The sequence below is a fragment of the Natrix helvetica genome (assembly GCF_964273705.1).
Source record: "Natrix helvetica genome assembly, chromosome: Z".
Taxonomy (NCBI): Eukaryota; Metazoa; Chordata; class Lepidosauria; order Squamata; family Natricidae; genus Natrix; species Natrix helvetica.
Genome location: NC_138554.1, coordinates 118,326,203 through 118,340,781, shown reverse-complemented (window position 1 = coordinate 118,340,781; position 14,579 = coordinate 118,326,203). Strand labels below are relative to the sequence as shown.

The window sequence follows — 14,579 nt, the reverse complement described above, 5'->3', positions numbered from 1 at the left end:
GTGAAGCAGGGGTCACTATGACTGCTACAGAGTGTGGATGTGGAAGGAGTAAATGTACATGGAAGGTCAAAATGAGCATAGTGGGCCTTGGGAAGATCCAGTGTCTTATGAATGCGAAGATGTTTGGGATAGCTGCCCCAGAGTGCAGGGCGCACTTGTGTGATAAAAACATGGTGCGGCTCAAGGTGGCTGCTGCAGGGTGTTGGAGGGTATATGAGAGGATGGGGAGGTGCAGTGGAACTGTGACGGGGCTGGAGCTGATTGCTGGAGAACGGAGGAGACGTACTTGAGTGACTTGCAACCTTCCCTGCCAGCTTCCCCATTGATTTTGCTTGTGGGAAGCCAGCAAGGAAGGTCTTGAATTGCAATCATGTGACTGTGGGATACTGCAACCATCATGACTGCAATCTGGTTGCCAAGTGCCCAGATCGCAATCACATGGCTGCTGGGATGGCCAGAAATTTGGCGGCGAGCCATAAATGCCACTCATTTAGCACTGTTGTAACTTTTATAACTTGTGATTATTAATCAAGGACTATCTGATAAAGACCACTAAAATCTGATAATTCATTTTTTATTCAACTATTGAAAATTTTGAATTAAAAACATTTATTTAAATAAGATCAGAATATTGGAAATATGCAAAAATATATTTACAAAATATGAATTATATCCACAACTGTAAATCATTTTAATGCTTATACACTAATCCAAAATAACCAGTAAAAATTCCAGGATCAAAAATAAATAAGCATTACCAGCAGAAAAGATGTCCTTTCCCACAATCCACAGCTGGGGCTCTTAATAATGTGAAACTAAGTGTTTCTGAACCGGTTGTATTAGAGCCTTGTCTTGTTAGCCTGACTGCTCTTTCACAGGCTGGAGTAGGGCACCATTTAATAGAAGGATTATTTTCAACAAAGGCCTGAAAACAAGATTTTGAAAAATGGAAATTGGATTCCATTATGAAATAAATCTTTCTATACAAACCTTATTCAGTTGATGAGTAGCCTGAACAACATGGTTTAAAATAACCATAAGAATAAAAATATATCAAGCTAAATAATTTTACTGATTTGAAACATATCCCAAGAATTATGTGGCATGAAGCTTGATTATTAATAAACAAAATGTTACAATGATAGGAAACTTTGAAATGGTCCACCTGAGTGAGCTACTAAGTGTAGAGTAGGCCCTAAGTTTATTAAGTGAAACTGTAAAATACCAACGTATTAAAACTTACTGTTCTCAGTGAATTGCTGATTTAAAAGCAAAGAGTCAGTCAATCAAATAAATAAATGCAATCAGACAAATTGTTCTCAGCTAATAACTCTCTAAGTGACTGAATGATTTGAACAAGGTTTATAGGATGCAAAGCCCAAAGATAACTTTAAATTATATACACATTCAATTGTCAGAGTATTTTGGATTATGACTAAGGAAACATATACATTATTTTCCAGTGCAGCAATAAATACTAGGGGAGCAGCGATTATTTGCCCGCCTTTCTGAGAGATTTCTTTTCAATTTATAATAAACTCAACCAGATGGATAAACTACATTCTCATAATCTCACAGTTTACCTTAATATCAAACTGTAGGTAGCGTTTATCCATCTCCTTGGAAACCACACTTTCTATTATCTCCACTGGAACAAGTTGAAAGCAATCATACGCTGGGCAAAAAATATTGTGAGCTTCTCCTTCTTGAATCTTCATATTCAAAAACCTATTGAATATATATTAAGATTGAAAAGCAAATATTAACTCCCTCAAAGATACGAGCAAAATTAACTTTCAATAATAGTTTATCCATCAGGATAATCCAAAAATCTGTTATTAAACAAGTAGTTCCAAAGGTTTTTTTTTCAACCACATGGGAGGTGGTCAACAAAATGAAGAATATACTTATGAAAGATCTATATGGGGTTGTTTTTATCATAATAAACTTTCAATGTTTCAGTCATGAGAAATACTATGGCTTGGTTAAAGGCTCGTCCACAAGCACAAACTTTGATTTGATCTCCCTTTCTTTTGCTGTTGTACCTGCTTTATTATGCATCTAATCTTTTTTATCTTTAGACTAAGCCACTTTCTAGATGGTGATCAGCTAGGCTGGGAAAAACAAACACCATCATTAATGGGGAGGATAATTTCTAGCAAATGAAAGCTACAGATTGCAAAAAGGAAAAAAAGGAAAGGAAAGGAAAGGAAAGGAAGGAAGGAAGGAAGGAAGGAAGGAAGGAAGGAAGGAAGGAAGGAATGCAATCAGCATACTAAAATCAAATTTTCTATATTAATGTACATGAATAGGATTTCTTATTTCTGATGATAACAAGCATTTATATATCAAAACTCTTTTCAAATATAATTATAAGAATTAGACTGTGGATCATCCAAAATAGTTTTTAATAAAAAGGTTAAATTTGTACTTACGCTTCCCAACAAGCTCTACAAAACTCATGCCCACAAGGCATATCTACTGGATCTTCAAAGATAGAAATATTACACATACAAATTTCACACTGCAGATTAAAAAAAAAACAGTTGAAAAATTAGTGTGTGTTAAAATGCTCTGGTCTGATCCATAGCCTCTTCTAATTTCTTCCATTTTATTTATTTCATTTACATCCTGCCCTGAAATGTGAAATGTTGCTGAAATGTGAGAGTAACAACACATAGAGGTTGTGATGGTGAAGAGATGTAGTTGAGGAAGATAAAAGTAACAACTTATACTGATTGGTTCAAACATTTCTAGCATTTCAAAAGAGAAGCAAACAAAAAACATGTTGTAAAATGTTACTCTTTGTTTTTAAGATGAAAAATTAGACTGAATGAGATCATATTCTCCGAGGCTTAGAAACTGCTTTCTAACTCAAGAAAACTATCACATATATTTCTGAATGTACTGAAAAAGCCATTTTTACACTGGTTGCAAGAAGGCTTTTTATCAGCTCGGCTGATAAATCAGATGTTCTATTCTTCCCTGAAGGAGAGAAATCTAATATAGACAATGCATCCACTGCTAGCATTACCAGATTACTGCCATGCTCAGTTTGTGAAGTAGCCCATCAAAGCAATATGCCCCCCAAGTGCAGTAGCAAGAATTGTGAGTAATGCTTTTATTTAATGCCACCATGTCCCCCACAGCTTCATTAGTTACCCATTATTTTCCAGACTCAATTCCAAGTTGAGTGTGCTCTATAAAGCTTTCAATGGTTTGGACCCAATTATTAGAACTATGTACTCTGGTCTATCTGGCACTCTTAAACCCACAGTGAGTCACCTTTTCCAAGTCTCTTAATAATAGCAACCAACAATGGCTTTTCTTACAGATAGTTCTTGACGTACGACCACAATTGGGTCTGGAACTTCTGTTGCTAAGTGATGTATGAGTCGTGCCTGATTTTATGACTTTCTTTTTGCTGTGGTCAAGCAGTCATTAATGAATCTGGCTTGCTCCATTGACTTTGCTTCTCGGAAACCCCTGGGAAGATTGCAAATGGCAATCACTGACCTTGGGACGCTGTAATCATTGTAAATAACTGTCGATTGTCAAGTGCCTCAGTTTTGATCATGTGACCATGAACAATGCAATGGTAATAAGTGTTGAGGCCTGGGTCGTAAATCACTTATTTCAGCACTATCTAACTTTTAAGAGTTATTAAATGAACTACTGGGATTGGAGCACTGTGGAACTTTTGAAAACAAGAGCATTGCCTTTTGTTATGATTTAAATGGGGCAAGAGTACATAAGTTAAGGTCATTTATACAGAGGCCATTTATACATATTTAAATAGAGTGTTATGCTTGACACTGACAAGACAAATATGAAAAAAGCATGATTCCATAACTCATTTTAAAAAGGAAAGTGTGTGTGTGACATTGAAAATGGACTGTTTTTCAAAAGGATTTTCCAATTATAATGAAAAACCTTTGACATATTAAAGTATGATGTTCTAACTGATATATGTAAGGCCACATAGTAATAGTCTTTCTCGTCTACAGTACCACAGTATTAGCAGGCTGACTTTTAAAATTAGATAAAGTGATTGCTGTAAGGTAAGAGGGAGACGAAACAGAAAAGGAATAAGAAAAATTTAAGTACAATTACTATACAATAGAATTATAGGGATTACAATAGAAACTAAAATTCCAATTTTCAATGGAACTGCAAGGACATCTTACACAATAATAGCCACAGAACTGATCACAATTCAGCAAAATACATTTTTTGTCAAATATCAGACCTCTTACTGCAAAACTACTAGAATGAAATAAAATATAGTACTTTGTTCTTCACAGAATGGTAATCAAAAAAGGTCATGAAATTAATACTAAAGGGATTTCCAATGTTATTGTTTCCATCTTTCCTCCCTTAAGAGCACAGGAAGTCCTTGATTTACAACCACAATTGGGATTGGAATTTCTATTGTAATTAAGGGCAGTCATAAAATGAGTTATCTCATGATGGGGATATAATTTTACAACTATTTTTACTATAGTTGTTAAGCAAATTGCATGGTCACTAAATGAATCACACAACTGTTAAACAAATCTGGCTTCCCCATTGCTTTCCTTGTCTTAAACTGATTGGAAGGGGAGGAGAAGGGAAGATTTTTAGGAATATTTCAACCTCTCATGATTGCAGTAGATTTTATTCCAATAGCCCAGTTTTACTGAGGGCAACAATGCTTACTGCTTAATCAGAATTCGAATAATCTGTCATATGCATCTGTAACATTTAGAGAGAAGGAGAAAAATGAGGTTTTATGTGAAAGCGTTATTTAATTGTTTACTTCCTTTATTTGGCTTGCATTTATACATACTAGCCATTTAAAAAACAGTTACTATTTGCCCTATTACAGATAACCCTCCACTTAGGACTCATAATCTTGACCATTGAACAAAATGGTCATTATGCCAGTCACTATATGATCACTTTGCTCAATGACAACAAACCTGGCTCTCTCAGTGGTGGTCATTAAATGACTGTGCGGATCTGGAGACGAAGGCAGAACTCTTCAATATGCTTTCAGATTGTTGTCATTCTCTGGCATTACCCCTCCACTCCAAAAGGCTCAGAAGGGCTCTGGAAGTACTGCTTTTTGTTTTTCTTTTCTCTTTCCCTCACTTTATCTCCTCTACAACACCCCCTTTTTCTGTTGTTAATGGGAGTGTGATGCCTCAGCAGTTAAAGACACTGAACTTGTCAGCTGGAAAGCTGACATCCCAAGTTTGAGACATGAGTGACATGAGACAGAGTAAGTTCCTGTTACTTGTCCATCTCCTGCTTACCTAGCAGTTCAAAAACATGCACATGGAAGTAGATAAATAGATATTACTTTGGTGAGTAGGTAACAGCATTATGTACAACTTTGGTATATAGTCATGCCGGCCACATGATCACAGAAATGTATCCCGGCAATGCTGTCTCCCTTGGCTATGAAACAGAGATGAGAAATGCCCCTAGGGGTTGGAAATGACTGGACAGGAGAAACCTTTATCTTTTTCCTAAACCATTTTTCAATTTTTCATTTTGCAATGCAAAGGCTAACCTGAACCTCTGATGATGCCTGCATCTCAATGTAGAATTAGAAAGAGAGTATTTGCTCACTACAGCTCATGTGCTTGGTTCTGCATATAAGGGTATTGCCTAAGAAAGACTGATAAAGCTGCAGTTTAATAGTAATTTTTTTCTGATCAAAAGTGAGATTTCATTCTACTACATAATATAGAAACAAAATGTTGTTACAACTACTTAAAATATGACTCAGTGAGATATTTAACAACTTGAAAATGTAATATTACTTGCGCAAGTAATATATTATTATACATTGAGAGCTAGTGTGGTATACTATTTGAAATGGTGGATGAGAAGCAGAGAGTCTGCGTTTCTTGTTCCCTGAATTAGTCATGTTCTTCCAGCCTTAGGTAGCTCACAAGGTTTTCATTGTGGGGAGAAAAATAGGAGAACTTTGACCACTGTCCTGAGCACACCTACAGAATGAAGGATACAAATCTAATAAATAAAATATTGTGTCATTCTAGAAATCTATCTTAAGAACAAAACATACCATAGTTGTCTCAATGTCCCCTGGTGAGAGGCTAATTTCATCTGGAGAAGTGATAGAAGAACGAGTAGTCCGAGGAGTTCTTGGTGAAGGAAGTGTATCCCAGGCATTATATCCAGTTGGAGGGGGTGTTGGCATTTGAACACCTGAACGCTGGCAGCAGTTCTCGGGATTAGTCATCCAAGCTTCAAGTAATTTTTCTCTGTCCCAATCTTAAATAAAAAGTGTCAAGAAAATAGGATAGCAACAACCTTTCAACAAAATGTCATAGAATTTTAAAGTATAGATATTATAATCTTAAAAAATTCTTATACATAAACATGGGCATATGTAATTCTGAAGAAAAATCTTCAGAATTAAAAATTTAAGATAAGATTAGAACTAATCACAATAATATATTCAGAACAGGCTCCCAGTTCTCAAGACTGTGTAGTAGAGATGTAAAGTGCAATTCTGTCTGATAAAATACTAACTGATCTATCGAAAGAAGGTTTTTAAAAGAAAAATGGGGTTTGACTTTTAAAATTGTTTTTATTTTAAAGAAAAAGTAGATTCATCTTGACATTAAAATTACTTGCTTGATGTTAAAAACATAAGCAGGCTAGGATAACAGACTATTCAAAGAAATTGGGGAAAAAGATTTTTGGAATAAGACAATGATGAACTGCTTTTATTTTGTTGTCAAGGAAACACATGGTTGTGTCCAAGAAATCATTGGAAATTAAATTTAATTTAAAGGCGACTTTTCTATTATATACATTTGTGTTGGGTAGACCAAACCAACTTTTCTATTATATACATTTGTGTTGGGTAGACCAAACCAAGCTTGATTTTTATGTTAGCTAAAAGACAAACTTGTTGGGGATATAAAGAGTGATACACTTCCCATAGCTAATTAGACATTGAAGAAAAAATACATTGGTTTTAGAAAACACAGATTGGATTTGTGCTACATGTTATGCTGTTAGATTTAGTGCTGTCCAAAGTAGAAATGATTTCCTCTTGTGGTCTAATTTTTTTGAGCTTATAACAAATTATTTCAGTTCAGTTTTTATTTGAACCACTTGACTACACTCTGACATTTTGCAACTGTGATGAGAAAGCCAATTTTATTAGGTGCTGTTCAACAATTTATTAATTGATTTGTGAGATTTTATTGTATTATATATAGATACAAAAAAGGATAAAACTGTGTTTTTATTCCTATCTTCAGTTCTGATCAGTTTTCTCTTCGTTCATGGCTCATTCACTGATTTATAACCATTGCATATAAAAAATTTAAGAATCAACTCTCAGGTATATCCTGCTACATGGTTCCAAAATTATTTTCATAAAGGATTTAGACCATAGAATTTTGGTTCTGCTTAGCTAAATAGTTGTTCTGCTTAATCCTAAATAAAGATAGAGAAGTCCTTTTTTTTTTACATACAAGCTATTCACATTTCATATGTTCAAATGAATGAAGTTACAATTAATATATTTATTAAGAAACAGTCCTCTATAATCTCAATTTGAGAATGAACTGCTCTAGGTTTGAATTTGAGATCTTATAGTGTTTGATTTACAGTTATTCATGATTATAGTCACACTGTTTTATTTGTTACAAGCCCTGATCATTTTTAAAATACTGTTACCTTGCACATAAATGAGATCAATCATCTGAACTTCCTTAAGTAAATTAGGCTAAAACAACAAAATTTGAGTTAATTCCTTAAAGAAAGTGACTAAACCAAATCATGATACAAATCTCACCTTACTCTGGATTATTAATTGGACTGTAGTAATAGCAAGAATTTGACATAAATTTTCATCCTTGCTATAATCTTTTTAAGAACTGTTAGCATTAAGTTGATTATTCTGATCTAATATACTTTATTCTTCAAGGCAGGAATAAACAATTCAACCTACTTCATTCTCTTGCAGCTAAGAATTCCATGAGAGGTACATCTGCAATTCACATACCTGTTAGATTATACTTTCATAACGAGGGGACCTATCCAGCTTCAGAGGAAAACGATTTCCAACATTTAGTGCTCAGGCTCCATTAAAATTACTATTCTTTCATGATGATCATTAAAATACTAAATATAATCTCACCACTATCAATGTTAAAAATGATTTTATACTTTGCAACGTAAGGAATGGGTTAAATTACTAGAAATGCAAAATGGAATAAAGTATTTAAGCAATTTGTGTTTATAACACTCATTTTTATTATAAAAGCAGAGGAAAAACATATTAGCATATTTTGTTATTAAAGTTTTGCTGAATGATATAGTTTCTGATTACCATGAGCTCGGAGCAAAGCTTCGGCAGTAAACAATGGTGCTTGGAGCATATCAGCAGATTCTACAATCAGCATATCTTTGAGCTTTCGAAGATCCTGAGGTCGTAGTCCTTCATATGGCTGTGAGATGGAATGAAATAAGGTAATAAAAATATTTTATTTATAAGTAGGTTTCAAAATGAACTAGATAAAAACTCTTAAAATCAATTTTATGGCAACTATTCAAGGCAACCTAACCTTCATATTTTTCTACTCAATAATCCCCCACAATACCAGGAACCCCAAAATGATTTTTGAAGCCCTCAGAGCCATTAAAGCCTGTCGATTTCAGTCAACAGTAGAATAAAAAGCTATTTAAATATTAACATGAGTTTTACTTTTGAATATTTTTTTCATACAAATGTGGAGAGAGAGAGAGAGAGAGAAGTTTGGTCGTGATTATACAAATATAGTTTCGCTGAGTATGCACTATCATCCTGGCCAATGCAGATTTCAGGCCAAAAACAAAACCCAAACATCCCCCTATAAAATGTGTACCTGTCTTGTAACCAAAATCTTGTAACAAAATTTTAATGCAAGTTGGTGCATTGGTGGTGGTGAGGGCACATTTAGAAGAACATTGCTAAAATTGAAAGTTGCATGCAGTCAGTATAAGTGTTTGAGGTTATGACTTTCATTTTTTAAATCAATTTACTAATAAAGGGTCCAAAACCACTAGAATAGACATGCATTGTGTTTCAGCATAAATGGAGTAACAATTATTTTTCAGATTTTTTAAAAAAAGAGAAAAATGGTTCCTAGAATGTCAAGCTTGTTCAACTTGTCATCAACATCTTTTATTCTCCTATTGAGACTTTCAGAAAGCATTAATTTACACAATGCACTATTATGTTATATATAACTAGGGCATAACACTAACTCTTCCCCTCATTTTCTATCATTATGCTTTTTTTAATGTAGATCCTCCATTTTCACTCTTTTAAAGAAATTGGAGAGTTAAAACCAAGTCTGCAATAATTTAAAGTTACTAATAATAGTAAAAGAGAAAAATCCCTATTTACTGTAAAAAACCTCAAACCCACAAACATTTAACGTAGCTAGCTGCTATCTTTCAGAGGCTTCTTAGTTTTTAACATAATAGGTTGAATCAGGGATTCCCTGTCCCCTTGTTGTAGACTAACAACAGTCTATGGCCTGCCAGGAACCGATCTGTGCAAAGAGAAGCCTCATTCAGGCACGTGTGGGATTAAGGCAGCGCTCGAAACCATGTCAAAAAAAATGCTCTCCAGTAGACTGGTTCCTGGTAACCAAAAGCTGGGGGACCAATGGGTCAAATAATGTTTCATTTTGTATTTATAAAGTACAGATATTTGGAACATATTTCTTTCTACATATGTAGTTTGGAAGCAATTTGAGTAAATACAGCACATGATATAGTCAGTTCAAAGAAGGTACAAGGAGCAAATCACATTAAAGAACCCTTATTTCCAAGAGACTCTGAACAGTTTGTGTTTATTAGAGAATACAATGGTTAGATGCATAAATCTAGTTGCTCTAAAGCAGCTCCTTGTGATTCTAATACACAAGCCCAAGAGCTTACGATAAACATTGCACAGTTCTCTAGTGACTCAGGCTTTTTCTAATAAAAGGCACATTAAGAGGATACATATTTGGCTGATATAAATCATTCTTCCTTTTTTTTACCTCCTTTTTATCTAAAGCAGCATATTCGGCTTCAATACTTTCAGCTTCAGGATCTCGTGAAAACACCATCTGAGATTCTAAATTGAGAGCTAACTCTTTGTGGTGCTGCTTCTCTGCACAGTCACAGGGAGTATCTTTATTTTCATTTTCAGCAAACAAGTCTCCACCATGTTTTACAAGAAGCTAAAAATTAAATGGAAATATCAGTTATTTTTTAATACTATGGATAATACTATAGAAAGTCAAGAAATGTCAAGGCCCATTTTTATATAAACAGCTTTAAAAATTATATTACAAACTTTCAGGCAGCATAGGAGAATATGAAACAATGACTTTATATGATAGCTTTTTTCTTTCACTATGGAAGTACAACCAAAGTGTTTAAGGGAAGTGTAAATTTAAGGTGTGTTTAAGGGAAGTGTAAATTTAAGGTGGCTGCTAAATGTGTTAATTTGGAAGTTTGATGTGTTGCTGTAGGATTTTAGTAAGTTGGAATATGGTCTGTTTTTCAACTAAGAGTGAAAATATTGCTAGACTCTACAAGTGAACTGGTGGAGAAAACCTGCGAAGGTCTCTGTTGTCCTGTTTAGGCACCATGGCTTGAATTACAGCTCTGATCTGGAAATTTTATCTGGGGGTCCAGATGGTTGATTAATATATATTAGAATTCTGGACAGCTTTAAGTTAGCAATTAACACGTTGACAATCTCTCTCTGTGTCATGAAAGTCTAAGTTTACCAGAGTGGAAACAAGCAAGAGCTTTAAGAAAGCAAAAAGGTTTTCATTGGCAACTACAGGCATAGCTTTGGCTCCATTGGCTAATTATGTTTTTATCTATTGACTTCATCTGGATTATTCAGGAAAGTGGTTTGGGTGAATATTTCTGGAAGGTTAATCTTTTTTTATTATAGTCTGGAATGTGATCTGGGACAATGTCATTGCTGAACAACTATATATCTGCATTAATGTCTTACAAACTGCTCCTTACAAGAGACTTTGAAACAGCACTGGGTTTGGACTTTGGGATCTTGGCTTGTTTCCTGAAAGGTTTCAAATTTCAAAATTTTTGTCAGGGCTTCCTGTTTTTGGTGAGAGCAAGATATGGCACCTAAGCAGATGATCTAAGCCTGAAATCACTGGCTGAGTGTTCCTTTATCAGATTTCTCTCTTGGGAGAGAGAAAAGTATTGGCTAGGAGATGAAGGAGGTTATGGAAGAAAAGGATTGCAATGGGCAAAGTAGGTATAGTGGGTGTTCTTGGGAAAAGCAGTTTCCATATTTTATATGACTCTCTCTTTCTGTCTCTTAATCTTCACATCAAAAGCCAGAATCAGATATTTGGATTCCAGGGGCTCCTGAATTGCTATTAAATGCCAGACCTCCATAATTTCACTATGCATAAAAGGGCAGACCTGGCTAGTATTACCAAAATCTAGAAGTGGGGAAAAAGGAGGAACTTACCCCTCTCAGAAATCTGTCCAAGTACCAAGTCTGGTACTTGATATAATCTCTGAGCAATCTATAGTCTTTCTGAAGGAATGTTCTCTTCATGAATAAGGTGATGGAATGGAAAGGGGATTTTAGATAACCTTGGATTTACCTTCACTCCCCAAATTTTTCTTGTGTGAAAACACTCATTATTAGATAGGAAACAGGAATACAGTAATTGCAGGCTCTAACTTTAGTTAAACTCCCCTTTTCCTTTCAACCTAGATCAAAGCCTTCCCCCAGCTAAGGAATGCTTTCTTTATCAGCTACTTTCATAAAAGTGCTAACAAGCAATTAACTTTTAGGAAGCACTAGCCATTACGTCAGTTATTTTTTCTCTCCCTTATAGTGGAGGATGTGAAAAAAACTATAAATGAACATTTGTACAGTTCTTTGTTTCAAAAAATTAAAACAATTGGTTAATTCCAAGATTGCCATGCTAATTTTGAAAATCCAAAGTGCCCCATTTCTGCAGAAAATTAATTAGCATTCATACTACATGTGAATGGATCCAGTATTTAATATTAGATTAAATGGTGCTCTAACCTTTATTCAATATAGCATCAAGTAACTTCATGCATTACAACTGAGGGTAGGTCTTCTCCTGCAGTTCACCAATATATATATATGTATAAATCATGCTACATATATCATTCATGTTGTACTTATGCTCAAACTTAAAAGCCTGTAATTCCTCTAGTAGTGGGAGACATAACAGTACTCTCCACCTGCTGTTAATACATTCAGGTGTCCCCTGGGCAACAGTTTATAGCTGGCTAATACTTTCAATACCCGAAGTACCCAAAGTGTAATGAGGTGCTCATTTCTATGCAATTAATTTTGCTAGTTTTGGGGAAAGATCTGTTTAACTAGTACATATTTTAACCTGGTACTTTATATTTTATGTCATATAGTATGCCTTATTTTAATTATAATGTTTCTGACATGAATAAAGAAACAAACACCTAATAGTAATATGGCTTAGCAGTTTAAGCTCATGTAATCTGTAGCTACCATTCAGTATTCCTTCTACAATTTTAGGTAAAAGTAAAGGTTCCCCTCGCACATATGTTCTAGACGTTTCTAGCTCTAAGGGGCGGTGCTCATCTCCATTTCAAAGCCGAAGAGCCAGCGCTATCCGAAGATGTCTCCATGGTCATGTGGCTGGCAAAACTAAACGCCAAAGGCGCATGGAAAACACTGTTACCTTTCCACCAAAGGTGGTTCCTATTTTTTCTACTTGCATTTTTACATGGTAGGTTGGCAGAAGCTGGGACAAGTAACGGGAGCTCACTCTGTTATGCAGCACTAAGGATTCAGACTGCTGAACTGCCGACTTTTCTGATCGACAAGCTCAGCTTCTTAGCCACTGAGCCACCGTGTCTACAATTTTACTTTTAGTCAAACATTATTTTTAGCACTATCATTTTTTTCCACAAGCCATTGGCAAATAATAGTGCTTGGCATTATCTTTTACATAAACAGGATCTTTCTGCTTTTTCAAGTGATTCTCACATAAAGAGCATTATAAAAATTTAGCCTTAAAAATCTTGTGATCAGACTGAAATCTTTGCCCTTTCTCAGGTCTTTTAGGTCTCTCACCCTGGCTAAATAAACCTAGTCGATAAGGAAATGACGTAAGTATAACGTAACAAGAAATTCTAGGCCTGCTGGGAACAGTGAAGTATTCCTGGCTTCTCCATGGTAACTACGCAACTTGAAGAATCATTTCAAAATTGATATTTAAGTTTAAATTCAGAGGTTACACTTCTACAACTAAGATAGTAGAACATATGGAATGCCATAAGGTATTTTAAGAATAGCTACTGTGCTTGATGAAGCAAATCTGTTGAAGTTAAACAGTGACTGAATGGAGCCCCATTCCAAATTTGAGGAGCGTTACCTGTAATTCTACCACAGAAGAAAAGCACGATATAAATGTATAAAAATATAATACAAAACAGTTCTTGATGTAGTGTTTCTTTAGTGCTCTCTTTAATACTCTTAAATTATGAACACTGCCTGATAATTTATTACATTGCCTATCTTTTGTGCCAAGTGTATGTTTTTTATTCACCTCAGCAAGTATTTACAGGTAGTCCTCAATTTAGTGACCATTTGAAGTTACAACAGCACTAAAAATATTGACTTATGACCAGTTCTAACACTTATAGTTGTCACAATATCCCCAGTTGACTCTTGACAACTGAAATATATTTGTAACAGTTGCAGAGACCTGGGGTCATGAGATCATCAGTTGTCACCTTCCCAACTGGCTTCCAAAAAGCAAAGTCAATGGGGGAAGCTAATTCATGTAACACGTGATTTACTAAAAAACTACAATGATTTGCTCAACAAGTATAGCAAGACTGTAAAATCTGGCATCACTCATTTAACAACCACCTTCCTTAGCAAAGGAAACTCTGGTTCCAATGGTGCTCATAAGTCAATGACTACCTATGTATGCATTTTTACCTCTACACAAGTCTTCATTCCTGAGGCAGCAGCATAGTGCAAAGGTGTATTTTTTTTGTTATCAACAGCATCAATGGCAGCTCTTTCATATTCTCCTTGATCAAGCTTTGCTCCTTTCCATTTTAAAATCATCTGTAGACAATCTGCTCTTCTAAAATCATCTTCAAAAGGTCTTGTCAGGCGAGGTTGAAGAGCTCCATCAGAAATCATAATCTGAGGTCCCAAACAAAGCAAGTGCATAGAAGTTTCATTGTGCACATTTCGTTTATTTGGGTTCCCATCTCTCACAAAAAGAAAAGTCCTATATAAAGAAAATAATTATGTAATTTGGAAGACAATTTTACTACTCTGAATTTTAAGCAACTACAAATTATATTTTTCCTATGCTACTGAGCAGAAAATATTTCAGAGAAAACAAAATAATTAGTTCTTGAATTCTTTCTGCTAAGACGTGCAAGTAAAATAAGTACTGAAGTTTTTATTAATGTGATTGTTCTAGGATAATTAAAATAGTGAAATCATTGAAGAGAAAATTTTACATAGAGTTCTGACC

The 14,579-nt window shown here is 34.8% G+C and overlaps 1 protein-coding gene across 6 annotated transcripts in view; it reads right to left on the bottom strand.

Moving 5' to 3' along the window:
* The window catches only part of ANKIB1 (ankyrin repeat and IBR domain containing 1), a 49,617-nt gene that overhangs the window by 23,206 nt on the left and 11,832 nt on the right, over positions 1-14,579 (bottom strand). For all 6 annotated transcript variants that reach the window (XM_081971476.1, XM_081971478.1, XM_081971474.1 and 3 more), the window contains exons 3-9: positions 14,027-14,327; positions 10,065-10,247; positions 8,363-8,480; positions 6,077-6,285; positions 2,436-2,524; positions 1,584-1,728; positions 759-925 (exon numbers count right to left, since the gene is read on the bottom strand). In XM_081971476.1, the coding sequence (XP_081827602.1) occupies positions 759-925; positions 1,584-1,728; positions 2,436-2,524; positions 6,077-6,285; positions 8,363-8,480; positions 10,065-10,247; positions 14,027-14,327 (1,212 nt within the window). The remainder of the gene's footprint in view (positions 1-758; positions 926-1,583; positions 1,729-2,435; positions 2,525-6,076; positions 6,286-8,362; positions 8,481-10,064; positions 10,248-14,026; positions 14,328-14,579) is intronic.